We start from the raw sequence: 18,010 nt of genomic DNA, 5'->3' as shown, positions 1-18,010 counted from the left end.
CAATCCGAACCAGAAGAGTTCGAAGGTCTGAAACCATGTCATAACTGCAGCAATTGCAATAACTGCATTCCAGGGAACGTCACCAACCACCCGATGAAGGGCCACCCCATCAAACTACGAGTCAATGCCACCTGCAATTCCACCAACGTAATTTATATGCTGAAGTGCCCTTGTGGTAAATGTTATGTTGGTCATACTGAGAGAAAAATACGTGTGAGGCTACTGGAACACAAAAGCAACATCCGCACGAAAAACATCAAATCTACAGTAGCAGCTCATTTCCTTGAATACAATCATACAGTAGCACAATTGAAATTTTTGATACTAGAGCAAGTGAAACCTACTCACAACAACAAAAATACTCTGTTGAAAAGAGAGAATTTCTGGATCCGCTTCCTGGCGACGATGCAGCCGCACGGACTAAATGACAGGATGGAATTCCTGTGTTACCTCTAATCTTAACTGTACTTATCTTTCTGATAGATACATCTGCCGTGTGGATTCCTCACCTTGTGAATACCCCTTGCGTCAGCAACATTCGGAAATTCTTTTTTCGTAGCCTCGCGCCGACGTGGACTCCTGACGTCATAGAGACACGACCTCGCTCGCGACTCCGCTGACGTCACCGACGCCTATAATAGGCCCACGCCGGCGTGATGACATCAGTTCCCTTTTTTCCGCGTCGTCGACGCTAACGGTTATCGGGAATCTCTGTAGCCAACGGATACTTTGTTGCCTATATTGTTACCTTTTTCTGCTTCTCTGTATCCTGTTTCTTCGACAATGTCTTCTAAAAAGACCGGCTTTAAGCCATGCAGAGAATGTGGCAAAATGATGTCCATCACCGACCCTCACAGCGACTGCATCTGGTGCTTGAGCTCGGACCATGATGTGGATGACTGCTCTTCGTGTAAGAGGATGAACCCGAAGGTCCTGAGAGAGAGAGAGGCGAAGCTGCTGGTGGCTAAGATGAAAGCTGGAAAGGAGAAGTCGTCGAGGTCTCGTTCTCGAAGGGCGAGGTCGAAGTCGAGATCGAGGTCGAGGTCTGGATCTCGAGGAAGGTCGTCTTCGAAGTCGGCTTCTGATCGTGTTTCGAAAAAGAGGAAACATAAGAAGAGGAGACATGAGTCCCGACGTCGTTCTGGTAAGGAGTCGGGATCGAGGTCGAGGTCACCGAAGAAGGTACGTTCGAAGGTGGTGACCCTTGATGTTTCGGATCCAGAACCTGAAGGTGAGGCCTCCCCTTCTGAGTCACGGGCGCCGTCTCCGGCTCCGTCTCCGACTCCGAGTCCGGCTCCGAGTCCGTCTCCGGCGCCGTCCCCGGCCCGAGATGAGGAGGAGCTTTGTGAGGATGGGAGTTCCGCGCCCTTAGGTGAGCCGAATCCGAACGCTCCTCAGGACAGGCCTGAAGGTTTTCATCCACCATTTCCTGCCCCAGGCCAGGACCCTTCTGCGTTTCTCAACGCGATGTACGGAGTCTTTTCGAGGGCGTGGTACCCCTCTGGTGCACCTTCGGGTCCCATGGGTCCTTTAGCTTTTAGCTTAGGAGTCCCTCACTCCTACCCTCCAGCTCCGTTTATGCCTTACATGCCGGCTCTGACGCCGCCGTGGCATTTTCCGGCTCCACCGAAGCCGTCGACGCCGGTTCCGGCTTCGCCTGCTCCGAGTCGTCCTCGAACACATCCCTCTGAGCCTTCGGGTTCGATCCCGACGTCGATTCCGAATCCGTCGGAGCCGGTGGTGGATCCGATAGCAAAACGAGTCAAGATGAGATCCAGAAGAGAGGCTCAACGCCTTCTGGATGAAAGGAGGTTTTTGGATTCACAATCTGACGTTGAAGAGGGTGAATTGGATGAAGATGCTTTTGAGGATTTGGCAGACGCAGGAAGCCTGGATTTCCCTCCAGAGTGGGAGTTACCCTCAGGTTCTAGCACTCCTTCTAAGGACGTTCAACCCTATCATTTAATTATGAGGAAGGCTGCCAGTCTCCTTAAGTTGACTTTGCCTACAGCAGAATTCAAATCTAATATTCTGACTGAAGTATTGCATTCTCCGAGTTCAGTGGTGGAACCTCTTCTTCCTTTCAATGATGCTCTGACAGAGCCCATTCTAGAGGTGTGGAAAAAACCTTTGTCGGCTCCAGCTGTCTCTAAAAGTGTAGCCAGAAGATACAGGGTTGCCCCTGAAGATCCTGCCTTTTTAACCTCTCACCCTTCACCGGAGAGTTTGGTCATTCAGGCTGCATGCTCCAAAAAAAACGTTAGTGCTTTCCCTCAGGTTCCTTTTGAGAAGGAGGCTAAGAAGCAGGATCAGGTGGCAAAGAAGTCCTTCTCCTCTGCCAGTATGGCATTGAAGTCATCAAATGCCACTTGCTTGATGGGGAGATATTGACACGCGCTGATGGACTCTTTGCGTGTTCTTGTTCCAAAAATTCCTGATGACAGCAGGAAGGATTTTGAGGAAGTCATCTCTGACGCTCAGGCGGCGGCTCGCCAGGTCATTCAGAGCGGTTTGGATACTGTAGACTCTGTGGCGCGCATTATGGGCACTGCTGTCGCTACTAGGAGGTCTGCCTGGTTGAAATCTTCTGACTTTTCGGCTGATGTTCAGGCGACATTATTAGATCTTCCTTTCGATGGTTCAGGCCTCTTTGGGAAGAAGGCTGATGCGGCCCTTGAGAGGTTTAAAGATAGCAGGGCGACTGCTAAATCCTTGGGTCTTCAAATGAGAGGCTCTTCAACTGGCAGAAGATTCAGGGGTTTTGGCCGCTCTTCCTTTCGGAATTTCCGGCAAGGCCAGCAGCAGCAGCAGCAACAACAGCAGCAGCAAAACTCCTTGTACAGGACATATAGGGGAAAGCAGAGAGCTCGTCCTCGTGGACGTCAGGCCTCTTCCTCCTCCACTTCCTCCAACCCCCCTGCCCCTGAGAAGCAGCCCTAGATCCGACATTCAGGATCATGTGGGTCCGGTTGGGGGTCGGCTTACCCATTTTCTACAGGATTGGGAATCGGTTACGTCAGATCTTTGGGTTCTCAATCTTGTAGAGAATGGGTATGCCCTTCCCTTTCGGGAATTCCCTCCCAATTTCCCTCCTTGCCAAGGGTATTGCTCCGAGGAACATCTGTCACTTCTGCAGGAGGAAGTGTTGACTCTGATAAGAAAGGGTGCGATAGAGGTGGTCCCAGAGCAGGAAAGGGGTCAGGGATGCTACTCCCGGTATTTCCTGATTCCGAAGAAGGATGGCAGACTTCGTCCAATCCTGGATCTCAGGATCTTGAATCTCTATCTGAGGCAGGAGAAATTCAAGATGCTCACCCTTGCTCAGGTTCTTCAGGCGCTGCAAGAAGAAGACTGGATGGTGTCGCTCGACTTGCAGGATGCTTACTTTCATATCCCAATCCTGAAGTCGCACAGGAAATATCTCCGTTTTACGGTGGGATCGCAGCACTACCAGTTTGCGGTCCTTCCGTTTGGACTTACTACTGCGCCTCGAGTCTTCACCAAGGTGATGGCAGTGGTGGCGGCGCATCTCAGGAGATCAGGGATTCCAGTGTTCCCTTATTTGGACGACTGGCTGATCAAGGCAGAGTCGTCAGAGAGAGTGCTCCATCATTTGCGAGAGACAACCCAGTTGTTGTACAGGTTGGGTTTTTCAATAAATGTACCCAAGTCTCACCTGGTGCCCTCCCAGCGCAACCTGTTCATAGGTGCGGTACTGGACACAACCGTATGTCGTGCATTCCCTCCCCCTCAAAGGATTCGCGACATACGGGAGATGATTCCTTTATTTTACAATGGAGCGGTCGTTCCAGTCCTGAAGGTCCTTCGCCTGCTCGGTCTGATGGCTTCATGCATTCTGTTGGTCAACCATGCACGCTGGCACATGAGGGCGCTCCAGTGGTGCCTCCGCAAGCAGTGGTATCAGCACAACGGAGATCTCAGGGAGTCAGTGAGGATCTCCAGAGAAGCTGCAGCGGATCTGTCTTGGTGGGGCGTGGAAGGCAATCTGTCCCAAGGAAAGCCTTTTCAACTTCCCCCATCGGTGGCCACGGTGATAACGGATGCATCCACTCTCGGGTGGGGTGCTCATCTGGGGGATCTGGAGGTCAAGGGCCTTTGGTCTCCAGAGGAAAGGTTGCTTCACATCAACCTTCTAGAATTGCGGGCGATACGTTTGGCGCTCAAGGCCTTCCTCCCTTCCCTTCGTGGTCAGTCTGTTCAGGTCCTAACGGACAACACGACCGCGATGTGGTACGTCAACAAGCAGGGAGGGGTAGGGTCGCAGTGTCTCTGCAGAGAGGCTCTGCGTCTCTGGTCCTGGGTTCAGGACCATCAGGTTTGTCTGATGGCGAATCATCTGGCCGGTGTGTTGAACGTTCGTGCAGACAGTCTCAGTCGGCAGTTCTCTGCCGACCACGAGTGGAGGCTTCACCCGGAGGTGGTTCACGACATCTTTCGGATGTGGGGGACTCCTCGGGTGGACCTGTTCGCCACTCACGAGAATGCGCACTGCCTGTCTTTCTGCAGTCTCCAGTATCCGATGCAAGGAGCCTTGGGGGACGCGTTTCAGTTGAGTTGGAGAGGTCGACTCATTTACGCGTTTCCCCCCATACCCTTGATTCCTCGGAAGATTCGCCAAGACCGGGCCCAAGTCATATTGGTCGCCCCGGATTGGCCAAGAAGGGTGTGGTATACAGATCTACTCCACCTCTCCTCTCACCCGCCGCTCCGTCTCCCTCTCAGGGCAGACCTCGTCTCTCAGATGGAGGGGCAGGTTCTACACCCCCACCTCCAGACATTGCACCTTCATGCCTGGAGATTGAACGGGGCAACCTGAATTCCTTTTCCCTTCCGCCTGACGTTGTGGATGTCATCTTGTCAGCCAGGCGTGACTCCACTAAGTCCATCTATTCTTATAGATGGTCGAAATTTGTCACGTGGTGTGGGGAAAGGTCTGTTGATCCTTTGAAGGCCCATTTGTCTAATGTTCTCCAGTTTGCCCTTTCTCTGGCGCGGCAGGGTCTTGCGGTTGCCACGGTGAAGGGTTACCTGTCGGCGCTGTCGGCTTTTCTCTGCTTGCCTGACCAGCCTTCTCTTTTTAAGTCTCCTGTGGTCTTAAGGTTTTTGAAGGGTCTCACTAATATGTTCCCTCCTTCACCTTTTATTGTGCCTCAGTGGGATTTGAATCTTGTATTGACCTTTTTGATGGGTGCTCCCTTTGAGCCTCTCCACAAATGTCCCATGAGGCTTCTTACCCTTAAGACAGTCTTCCTGGTTGCAATAACCTTGGCAAGGAGGATTAGTGAGCTTCAAGCTCTTAGTTCCAAGCCCCCTTTCCTGACCATTCATGCTGATCGAATGGTTCTTAGGACCAGGGCTGCTTTTCTGCCTAAGGTGGTAACTCCCTTTCACCTAGGGCAGTCCATTACCCTTCCTACCTTCTATCTTCCCCCTCATCCTTCCAAGGAGGAAGAGAGACTGCACCGTCTGGACCCTAAGAGGGCGGTGTCCTTTTACTTGGACAGATCCAGGGACTTTCGCTTGGAAGACCAGCTCTTTGTTGGATTTGCTGGCTGCAAGAAAGGAAGGGCGGTCCATAAGAGAACTTTATCGAGATGGATTGTCCTCTGCATAATGATCTGCTACTCTTTGGCCGGTAAGGAACCACCAGAGGGTATAAGGGCTCATTCTACAAGGGCTAAGTCTTCATCCTCTGCATTAGCTAGAGGTGTACCTGTTGAGGATATTTGTAGGGCGGCAACTTGGTCTTCCCTCCACACATTCGCGAAGCATTACTGCTTGGATTCCGAAGTGAGGAGGGACGGTCACTTTGCACGCTCTGTCCTTCAGGATTTCCTGGTCTAGAAGAGTGGACACCCTCCTCCGGGAGTGGGGACTGCTGTGGGACTCTATTCACAAGGTGAGGAATCCACACGGCAGATGTATCTATCAGAAGAACAAGTTACTTACCTTCGGTAACGCTTTTTCTGGTAGATACAATATCTGCCTGTGGATTCCTCACTGACCCACCCGCCTCCCCGTTGTCCACTCTTCTATGCCAGGGTTACTGTAATGTATTTATATTTTGTTGTCAAGGAAATGTTTAAATTACTTTCCTGTTTTTGCTTAACACTGTGTGTTTTGCCTTAAGTATTGTGTACTATGTATACTTGTATATTTCTACTGTCATTGGTCCGTCCGTGTGCCTCGATGGCACGGAAAAAAGGGCGGAACTGATGTCATCACGCCGGCGTGGGCCTATTATAGGCGTCGGTGACGTCAGCGGAGTCGCGAGCGAGGTCGTGTCTCTATGACGTCAGGAGTCCACGTCGGCGCGAGGCTACGAAAAAAGAATTTCCGAATGTTGCTGACGCAAGGGGTATTCACAAGGTGAGGAATCCACAGGCAGATATTGTATCTACCAGAAAAAGCGTTACCGAAGGTAAGTAACTTGTTCGTTTGTGATACCACTGCCTCAGAACTACCGTTTTACCTTTTGTTCACGTAATGCCACTGTATAGCTCGTTATTATTATGATTATTGTTTTAATCAGAATGTTACTGCTGTGCATTGTTTAGTTTTACGTTTCTCACATCTAGTCATTTACTCAGCACACAGAGATATCCCCTTTCCAAGATGGCGCCCGTTTGTATACCACTTTTGTAGTCCTTTGTTCATGTCCACCTCGCACGCTGCACGTTTACTAATCACACCAATACACTAGCGGCTGTCTTCTCCCTGCCGGTCGCGGATTGAGGGTTTTCAAGCAGTTGGACTATCGTAAGTACCTCTCCTGAGGACCGAGTCTAAACTCTAGCGTGTAGTCATGTTCAAGTTTTACTCATTACTTATGCGCGTTTATGTTGTTGCAGGTGCGTGCCATTAGGCCGTGATGCTGATGTGATCATTCACGTGAGAGAGGTTTACTTTGGTTTATTTGTCTCGTCTAGTTGCACACTCATTTATTGCTTTTCGAGCACATGGGTTGGGCGACTTTTGTTTTCCGCATTGTGGCTGCGTTCTATTGTGTTTTGGTAATGTACCTTTGCGTTACTAACCCACTTACATGTCTTCAGTTTATGAACAATTACACACCTTAAGGTTGAGGCACAGGGTGTTCCTTATCAGCATGAAGACAGGGTCTTGCGGTTGCCACGGTGAAGGGTTACCTGTCGGCGCTGTCGGCTTTTCTCTGCTTGCCTGACCAGCCTTCTCTTTTTAAGTCTCCTGTGGTCTTAAGGTTTTTGAAGGGTCTCACTAATATGTTCCCTCCTTCACCTTTTATTGTGCCTCAGTGGGATTTGAATCTTGTATTGACCTTTTTGATGGGTGCTCCCTTTGAGCCTCTCCACAAATGTCCCATGAGGCTTCTTACCCTTAAGACAGTCTTCCTGGTTGCAATAACCTTGGCAAGGAGGATTAGTGAGCTTCAAGCTCTTAGTTCCAAGCCCCCTTTCCTGACCATTCATGCTGATCGAATGGTTCTTAGGACCAGGGCTGCTTTTCTGCCTAAGGTGGTAACTCCCTTTCACCTAGGGCAGTCCATTACCCTTCCTACCTTCTATCTTCCCCCTCATCCTTCCAAGGAGGAAGAGAGACTGCACCGTCTGGACCCTAAGAGGGCGGTGTCCTTTTACTTGGACAGATCCAGGGACTTTCGCTTGGAAGACCAGCTCTTTGTTGGATTTGCTGGCTGCAAGAAAGGAAGGGCGGTCCATAAGAGAACTTTATCGAGATGGATTGTCCTCTGCATAATGATCTGCTACTCTTTGGCCGGTAAGGAACCACCAGAGGGTATAAGGGCTCATTCTACAAGGGCTAAGTCTTCATCCTCTGCATTAGCTAGAGGTGTACCTGTTGAGGATATTTGTAGGGCGGCAACTTGGTCTTCCCTCCACACATTCGCGAAGCATTACTGCTTGGATTCCGAAGTGAGGAGGGACGGTCACTTTGCACGCTCTGTCCTTCAGGATTTCCTGGTCTAGAAGAGTGGACACCCTCCTCCGGGAGTGGGGACTGCTGTGGGACTCTATTCACAAGGTGAGGAATCCACACGGCAGATGTATCTATCAGAAGAACAAGTTACTTACCTTCGGTAACGCTTTTTCTGGTAGATACAATATCTGCCTGTGGATTCCTCACTGACCCACCCGCCTCCCCGTTGTCCACTCTTCTATGCCAGGGTTACTGTAATGTATTTATATTTTGTTGTCAAGGAAATGTTTAAATTACTTTCCTGTTTTTGCTTAACACTGTGTGTTTTGCCTTAAGTATTGTGTACTATGTATACTTGTATATTTCTACTGTCATTGGTCCGTCCGTGTGCCTCGATGGCACGGAAAAAAGGGCGGAACTGATGTCATCACGCCGGCGTGGGCCTATTATAGGCGTCGGTGACGTCAGCGGAGTCGCGAGCGAGGTCGTGTCTCTATGACGTCAGGAGTCCACGTCGGCGCGAGGCTACGAAAAAAGAATTTCCGAATGTTGCTGACGCAAGGGGTATTCACAAGGTGAGGAATCCACAGGCAGATATTGTATCTACCAGAAAAAGCGTTACCGAAGGTAAGTAACTTGTTCGTTTGTGATACCACTGCCTCAGAACTACCGTTTTACCTTTTGTTCACGTAATGCCACTGTATAGCTCGTTATTATTATGATTATTGTTTTAATCAGAATGTTACTGCTGTGCATTGTTTAGTTTTACGTTTCTCACATCTAGTCATTTACTCAGCACACAGAGATATCCCCTTTCCAAGATGGCGCCCGTTTGTATACCACTTTTGTAGTCCTTTGTTCATGTCCACCTCGCACGTTGCACGTTTACTAATCACACCAATACACTAGCGGCTGTCTTCTCCCTGCCGGTCGCGGATTGAGGGTTTTCAAGCAGTTGGACTATCGTAAGTACCTCTCCTGAGGACCGAGTCTAAACTCTAGCGTGTAGTCATGTTCAAGTTTTACTCATTACTTATGCGCGTTTATGTTGTTGCAGGTGCGTGCCATTAGGCCGTGATGCTGATGTGATCATTCACGTGAGAGAGGTTTACTTTGGTTTATTTGTCTCGTCTAGTTGCACACTCATTTATTGCTTTTCGAGCACATGGGTTGGGCGACTTTTGTTTTCCGCATTGTGGCTGCGTTCTATTGTGTTTTGGTAATTTACCTTTGCGTTACTAACCCACTTACACGTCTTCAGTTTATGAACAATTACACACCTTAAGGTTGAGGCACAGGGTGTTCCTTATCAGCATGAAGACATGTTCGCACCTATACACGCATTTCTAACGGCGCTTTATGGTTCTCTCACGGACAGTCCAGTGACAGATTGCTTTCTTTATTTCGTAGAGCATTCCCCTGAAGAAGGGCTGTTTGCCAGCCCGAAATGCATTGGGATCGTTTATTTTGGATGACGCATGTTTACACATCATTGTGAAATCATTATGAAGTACTCATGAAACCAATGAGTTGGAATAAAAATGTGGAAACTTTGAAGATTGTCGACTTCACTATATGATGAACTGGCTATAAAATTTAAGACTTTCGTCACTTCAGTGCTGTGCACCGGGGAGCTTCCCTCCAAGTTGGGGAAGCCTTGTAGTAGTCTTCTGTTATTCACGTTGGGTGGTACAGATAGCGTTTATCTCTGGGAGCACGCCACAGACCATAACTATTGTTAACATTTGAATTCATCCGGCTGTGCTAGTCCTGCCCAACCCTTTGGCAATTGGGAATATGTCAAGTGTCTCTTCAGATCCAGAATGCTCTGCGCCTTTGTACGTGGTTGAAAAATCAGGGCATCTCCCTGATTGCGACCCACCTGGTAGGATTCTGGAAAGCCAGAGCTGATGAGCTCAGCTGGCAGTACCTGGCAGATTACAAATAGCACAAGGTGTCTTTCAACAATGGGAAAAACCTTGGTTAGATCTTTGTCACTGTTGAGAATGTGCTTTGTTTAAACATTTGCACACTGGAGTAACCCCGAAGGCTTTCTCTAGGTGATTCTGTTAACCTGGAGCTGAACACGGGACTCCTTTACACTCTTCTGCCTCTGCCTCTCCTGCCCAGAGTTCTGAAGATCTGGGCCAAGTCATCCTAGTTTCTCTGGATTGAGCCAGGAGAATGTGATACCTGGAGCTTCAAGGTATGAGTATCTGCATTTCGATCAGTCTACCACTTTCAGAGGATCTTCTGTTGCAGCAACAGGGCAGGGGTCTCCATCCAAACCTGTGCAATCTGCACTTCCATGCACTGAAACTGAGCAGCTGCAGTTGCCTGCATTTGTTTTGCCAGCCAAAGTTGTTGTTGTAGTCATCCTGGCTGCCAGCTGCCATTCCACAAAGTGTAGTTACTCAAAGTGCTGTTACAAATTTGTAGCCTGGTGTGGAGCCCGCAATACAGACCCTTTACGTGCCAAACTATTGGATATTTTGTTATTTGTATTGTCTTTGGCCCAGTAGGTTTTGCCCTGGATATTGTTAATGGTAATTTCTGGGGCCTTTCTGCATTTGCCAGATCGACAGTCCTTGTTTAAATCACCTGTTGTAATGTGTTTTCTAAAAGCTTTGAACCATATGTTTCCTCCCAACTCCCTTGTGATGCCACAGTGGGACCTTAATTCGGTACTCACATTTCTCATATGTCCCAACGAGCTGGTGTACATCTGCTTGCTGTGTCTTCTGAACCTAAAGGCTGTTTCCTCATCACAATCACTTCAGCTTGATGCGTGAGTTAGCTCCATGTTCTCTCTGCGCATTCACCTAACACCACTTTTTTTTCTGGACATTCTGGTGCTGAAGAGCCAGTGGCATGCTTGCTGAAATTCATAAATCTGTTTCACGTTGGGCAATCAGTCACCCTCACAGCATTTTCCCCTGCCTCACCCCTTGAAGGAAAGGTTCAATCAGCTTACAATAAATACAATGGCGTAACATAGGTCCCCGCTGTAGAGGGGAGAAGGGGGGTCCCAAGCTCCAGGAGGCCCCCAATCGCACAAATGACTATTTGGTGGGAAATCAGCATTTTGTGAGATTTTGGGCAAAGAAAGAAGAGGACTCTGTCGAGATGGATAGTCCTGTGCATTAACATCTGCTGCACGTTGGCCAAAAAGCAGCCTGAGGAATGACTGAGGACCCATTCTACCAGGGTCAAGGCTTTCGTTCTGCTTTGGCATGACGAAATTGATATCTATTACGCCACAAAGCACGCATCCACAAAGCACTACTGCCTTGACAGCCACGTTTGGCTAAAAGGGCATTTTGCTATTTCATTCCTGCATGAATACTTGGTCTGAGCCCAATCCACTGTTTCAGGAGGTATGGCTTTGGTATCTATTCCACAGGTGAGAAATCTGCGGTTAGAAGAATCCACAAGAAAAAAAAGGTACTTACCTTTGGTAATGCTCTTACTGGTGGGTACTCTAACCTCAGATTCCTCACTGCCCTCCCACCTCCCTATTCTATGGAGTGCTCTCTTCTCCCATCTAAAAAGGCCCCAAATTACAGATCTGTACACTGGTACCTCCAATTCTTTTGTGCTGTGTATCCAAACACATGGAAAGATGTTGTCACACAAGGGTGGCACTTATATGTATGTGGCTCAGCTCCATCACCTCCGAGGGGGGACACATTCAACAGTAAGCTGTACAGCACAATATAGCCGGCGCACAGGAGCACTGCTATGAAAAGTTTCCAGATCCAATCTGGTTAGTGAGGAATATTCTACAGTTGAAGAATCTGCGGTTAGATAGAGTATCCGCCAGATAGAAGGTTACTGAAGGTAAGTAATTTGTTATTCAGAGTACATTGTATGCCGACTGAAAACCAAGACACCAGTGATTTAGGGGTTAATTAAGGTATTGCAAGCCACCACTGAGTTCTGTGACCTTATGAATAACTCAATCTTCAGCCTTGTCCCTCACAGACCTCCTCCGTGATTTACAATCTGCTTGTAATTCACGGACTAGGGTACTTTCTCTCATATATCGATACCTGTATATGAATATTTACTGGACCCTTCTTTTTGTTTTTGGTGGAGAGTGCCCACTGGAGCAAGGTGGGGTGCACCCTTGAGAAGTGCCTTTTCCCTTAGGCTGATTGACTGGAAATATCCTGGGGGACCATGCTTATATCAATACCACTGTGTATTTTGCTGAAAACGCAAATTAAATGATATTTCTCACTGAAGATTTATTCCAATTTGTAGATACAAAGAACTGCAAAGTGGTGAGAATAAACAACTATAATTTGGCAATAATTTCAAGGCACATGATTGTCTCAAGTACAACTTGCTAGGCTCATTATATGTCATGTATTGTTGAGATTGATTGCAAGTGGAAGGGAGAATCAGATATGAGGAACTAACCTTTGTGTGGGATGGAAGCGGTTTCCACAAAGTGCTCAATAAATGGTTGTCATTTCTTCCTCGCAGAGATAACATGGGAGCCCGGCAGGGAGCGACATTGGATCACACTCTCCTTGGGCACAGTGGACCAACAGACCTGGATGTTGCCATGTTCCATCGAGACGCTGGTGGTGGTAAGGCTGGAACTTGGGGCAGTAATTCCCCTTGGAAATGCTTACTTCATGTGGACAAAGTAGTATTTGCAGGACAAGCCTTCTTGTGTACAGGTCCCTGTACATTAAGTAAAAAATGAGTAAAGTGCTGTTATATCTTGAGAACCAAAACACTTGAAACCATAAGAAAAGCTAAAGCGGTGCATATGAACTCTATATCAGTGGATATAGCAGTTATTTATTTATGTATAAGATTTATTTTCAGCATGCTTTTATAGTCTGCATATTTTATAGATTGCTGATGGACCAACACTAATAACAGATATCAGGCAAGAACCTGCCAATGAGAACCCTCAGTAGACAGCAAATATTTGTTCTCAATTCCATCTGTATTCTGTTGGTCTGGCTGTGCCTACCTCTCAACTGATTGGAAGGGACTGTAGAGCAGACAGTTTTGGAGTCAAAAACATCAGCATTGGAACACAAAGTGTGAGGAGGAGGACCTTACAAAAAGGGGATTTTCCTACATGACTGCCCACAGACGAAAGGTGATGAGCAACTAACCTATCCCCTGGTAGTTCTCGTTTAAGTGGAAAAACCTAGAAAGGCCGTCTGCATTGGCATGGTCAGTCATTGATCTGTGTTCCACTGTAAAGTCCATCCCCTGTAGGGAAATGGACCACTTTAACAGCTTGGGGTTTTCCCCACTCATCTGTATCAGCCATCTGGGAACCCTGTGGTCGGTCTGAACCTTGAAGTGAGTCTGAAACTAGTATCGTCTCAGCTTCTTTTATGATCTCAGCTTCTCTTCAGGGACAAACCACAGCAAAGGCTTCCCTCTCAATGGCGCTCCAACGCTGCTCTCTAGGGAGGAGTAGACTGCTGATATAGGCAACTGGTTGATCCTGGCCCTCTTCATTTGTTTGTGACAACAGTGCTCCAGTCCCTTGTTCAGTAGGGTCTGTTTGGACAATGAACTCCTTTCCATAGTCAGGTGCCTTCATGACAGATGCTGAGCACATAGCCTCTTTGAGGGTGTCAAAGGCCTTTTGACAACCTGTGGTCCAGGTGACCTTCCTAGGCTGCTTTTTGGGAAGTAAGTTCAGTGAGTGGGGCCACAATGGTCCATTTACCCTTCACAAACATCCTGGAGTATCCAGTCATGCCAAGGAAGGCCCTGACTTGAGCCTGGGTTTTGGAAGCCTCCCACTTTAGAATGGTCTGGATCTTGGGTTGGAGAAGATGGACTTGGCCTCCACCTACAAGGTGGGTGGCCCAAGTACACAACAGAATTCTGCCCTATCTGGGACTTACTGGCCTTGATAATTAGCTTGCCTGGTGTAGACAAGCTAATCATCTCTCGGGGTTCTTGGCACACATGCAGCCAGATCATCATCAGATTGCAGACTAAGAAGTGTTAAAAAGAAGAAAAGCCTTTTCCATCTGTGCACCCAGGATCTGAAACAACATCCATGTACACATCGGTACTGCCCCAACTCTGCTCCAATTCAGGAAAATTCTGAGGTCTCACCTCTTTAACCCCTTGTTTGCTAGCCACATTTAACCCTCTGTGCTGGGGGGAGGTGGGGAGCGCGCAGCGCCCAGGTGCTCATCACGAGCTCAGCTCGTCATGAGCCACGGTGGTTGTGTGCTCCACACCCGTTTCTTTAGAACGCTCGCACAGCAGGGGAATTTGCCCAGCGTGCGAGCATTCTAAAGGTCATAACGAGCTCAGCTCGTCATGAGCACACAGGAACCGTGGCTCATGACGAGCTCAGCTCGTCATGAGCATCGGAGGGGTTAAAGAACACAACATCACAATGCACTAACTATCCACAACTTGGTTTCCTCTCCTAATATTCTCCAACTTTAAGCGTGATTTGACCATTTATAGAGCTCTGCTGCCTTTTGGCTGTATTCACGCTATAGAAATACCATATACATACATAGAGGAATTTAAAGTCTTTCTCATTCCCTACCTCATCCTCTTATCCAGTGTCCATTACATTTTAGTATCTAGGGCTAAGAGGCCAATTGAACAAATGTGCACTTTTGAACTACATATGGGCAGTGGCGTAACTTCCCCTGCAGCCCCCACTGTACGGGGGGAGGCCGAGCTTCGAGGGGTCCCCTCCGGCACTGTGCAGGGCAGCAAGCACCTGGCCTGAAAGCTCCTGACTCTAATCGAAGCATGGGGGCCGCCCTCCATGTACCTTGCAGGTAGCCCCCCTCAATTTTTATTACACCACTGCCTATAGCATAGCATAACGTAAGAGCCTGTGATTGCACCCTTGATAGAAGAGTTTGAACTGTCCCAAACCTGAGGAATTGTTATTAACCCTTAAAAGATTTCTTTGAACTCCCTCACCTGCCTTTTTCACCTACTGTTGCAGGTTCTCATGAGTCTTCATTAACTCCTCCCCCTCCTGCCCCACCTCTCAGCCACTATGGTTTTGCCAATGTACAGGGCCCAAGGACTGCAGTGTTTAAAGTATGGAATAAAACCAGGCCTCAAAAAATCATAAAACTATTACTAGACCAGCGGGCAGCCGCGGGCCGTGGAGGGAGTTACGGTGGGGCAGGGAGGTGGGGAGGGGGAGGGGCAGGGTGGAGAGGGCTAAAAACTGGCACCTGGATAATTACAGGTAAGTAAACAATTTAAATAATAAAACGAATTTCGTAGCGCGCACTGCATCGCAAAATGCGATGCAGTGCGTGCTACGAAATTCGTTTTATTAATCACATTGTTTACTTACCTGTAATTATCCAGGTGCCGTTTTTTAGCCCTCTCCACCCTGCCCCTCCCCCTCCCCACCTCCCTGCCCCACCGTAACTCCCTCCACGGCCCGCGGCTGCCAGCGGGTCTAGTGACCTGAATAATCTACTTGACCTAACATTAGTGCTACTGTCCCATAAACTGGTCTAATTTGTGTGATCCTAGGAAAACATCTTTTCTTTATTATCACATATGAGAGCACAGTCAAGTATGTGAGTTTAGCATGTCTGATGCACTTAAACTACTCTGTTTGTTCAGTAGAGTAAATGTGTGCTTCTTGTATAATAAAAATCTAGCCCACATATAGGGTACACATGGTCTAAGACATGCCTCTTAGTTCATTATTAGCATTGTCATCAGGGCAGGGGCAGGAATGTTTCTCACTTCATGTTTAAAAACTCTCTCAGTTAATAAATATATTACTAAAGCATGTTATGATAGTGCACTGTCATTTTCAGACAGCGCATTTCCATTGCACTGGCCAAAATCTTTCCCACTGACATGCAGTTTTACTGTTAAACAAAATAGCATATAAACAATGTGTGGAAACCAGGTTTCAGCAAATATATATCATTTGCACATCACCAATTATTGTTTTGTTGATTCCATTAAAATCCATGTTTCCATCACACTTCAGAAGAACGAAAAGGTGCTTTCCTAACTACTGAAATATATTTTGAAATATGTGTAAAGTTAATTTACAAGCTGTTTAACTGTTAAAATATTAACACTGACATCCTACAACCCTTCAGTTCACACTGCCTGTACCATAGCACGACTGACAGATAGTTCACTTTACTTTTCTTTCTCTGACTGCAAAGTTAAAGGATTTTGTAAACATCAATCTCCAGGATAAAATAAGCAGCAATTTGTAAGAAGACATAAGCTGACATTAGACCTCTGTCTTTGAATGAACAGCAAATGTGACATGATGACAGGATTTAAATACATCTTTATTGCTCATTGACTTTCTGAATGAGCAGAACACCTGTTCTTTGCCAATTTGAGCTTTCTGGCAGACCGGGCCAGTAGGCCCTAAAAATAGCTCTCCCTGATAAATTCTGACTCGTCATGGCAAGTGGGCGAGTAGATTTCTCAGAGCCTGAACACTGGAGAAACATTTATTTCTATGTCATTAAGATCAACACTGGACTCAGTGACATCTCCGATGACGACCTAAGTGGACATCTGTTGATTGTCCTACTTATGGGCTGTTTCTGATGCGGGTTGGAAATGCTTCCTGACCGAATCTGGTTGGAAATGGTTTCCGACCCACTCGGATCGGGAGAGTCCCACTGACCAAGTACAATGCATTCGGATGCTTCCAGATACGATTTGGTTGGACTCCCATTGACTTCAATGGGAGCACATGTTCCTAACCGCATCATAATTGGGCACTGGGTCACTCCCGATCCTATTTGGAAGGAGCAAATGCCATTAGGAGGCCTTCCTCAGGCCCTGGGTGGGAATGCTTTCCAACCCGCATCAGAATCGGGCCCTAAATATTGATGGCTGTTTTTTCCTTAGCTGTGGGAACATAAAATCAAGGCTAGAGACACCTCACCCATCACTGCTAATACTTCACATGAATACCGTCAGTCAATCAATTAACTCTCTGCACTATCGAGGGATTGTACCTCAGGAAAAATAAAATGACTACAGATAATGATACCGGATCTTCTGATGATCAGGACAAACCACCAACTTATAAAAAGGTTTCATAATATTATGCTAACAGCTAAACAGGCTCCTGCATTGGCACTGCTCTCAAAGCCAGCTTAATTTTGGACGGTTATCTAAGTTTGCCGCTTCGGTTTATCTTAACCTAATCTGGCCATGCAGCAGTCCATTATTAACATTCGGGTTGTGGTGATGGGAAACCTTTGAGCACCATTTCACAGCCAGTGTTGCAACCTCAATCAACAATGTACTAATGGGGTCTCAATGAAACCAGACTTTCTGGATAAGGAAAACTCGCCCACTCTTTTGTGTCATGCTTCGTCACAGGTAATCTTATCTTGTCCTTGTAATATAATACTGCCAGGATGGACCCGATCTCCTTGTGGAGGGAGCTCCTCATAAAGTAATACTGGATAGGCAAAGGGATGCAGAACTTGAAATTACGGTATGTGTGGACCGAATAGAATCTCTTTTTATTTAATACGCCTCACATAAGATTAAAAAAGGGGTAAAGTATGTACTTTGAGTACTAAGACTCATGCATCCTCATGCTAACATGATTCGGACTATTATACTGCCTTTGTGGGTCCGAGGCCTTGGTCAGGGCTGAATTAGATCCTTACCTACCTACTGCATTCATTGATGCATTCAGGGCTCTAACTGGGGGACACTAGCATACATCAATGGTTCAAAAGTGTTTTAATGCATGATACCTAGGAGAACATAAAGATTATGAGTAAAAACATTATAAGTTGTGCATGCACCCCTGATGTGAAAATAAATGCAAAAGCTGGTGTCTCTGTAGTAACACAATGTGAAGACAGTGCAAAACAACATGGCACGCATGGAGAGATGGATATAAGCACTCTGTAATTCGACTTACCCTTTCTAAGTGATATCATGTCATCATGGTGAAAGAACGCACCCTCTGTAGTCACACACTTATGTGAATAACAACATCGTTAGTCCATAGTTCCTGATAATCAGGCTCACAGAAACGATAGTCTGAGTGTACATTCTATAAAGAAGCCCAATCCTACTA

At 47.2% G+C, this 18,010-nt stretch overlaps 1 protein-coding gene across 1 annotated transcript in view; it reads left to right on the top strand.

Moving 5' to 3' along the window:
- Nucleotides 1-18,010, top strand: part of CELSR3 (cadherin EGF LAG seven-pass G-type receptor 3) — a 786,585-nt gene that overhangs the window by 749,294 nt on the left and 19,281 nt on the right. Inside the window, exon 31 of the mRNA XM_078661784.1 lies at nucleotides 12,427-12,533. Coding sequence (XP_078517910.1) covers nucleotides 12,427-12,533 — 107 coding nt within the window. The remainder of the gene's footprint in view (nucleotides 1-12,426; nucleotides 12,534-18,010) is intronic.

Source organism: Lissotriton helveticus, chromosome 9 (genome assembly GCF_964261635.1).
Source record: "Lissotriton helveticus chromosome 9, aLisHel1.1, whole genome shotgun sequence".
Classification (NCBI taxonomy): Eukaryota; Metazoa; Chordata; class Amphibia; order Caudata; family Salamandridae; genus Lissotriton; species Lissotriton helveticus.
The sequence above is the reverse complement of the archived record's forward strand: the minus strand, read 5'-3'. Positions and strand labels throughout refer to the sequence as shown.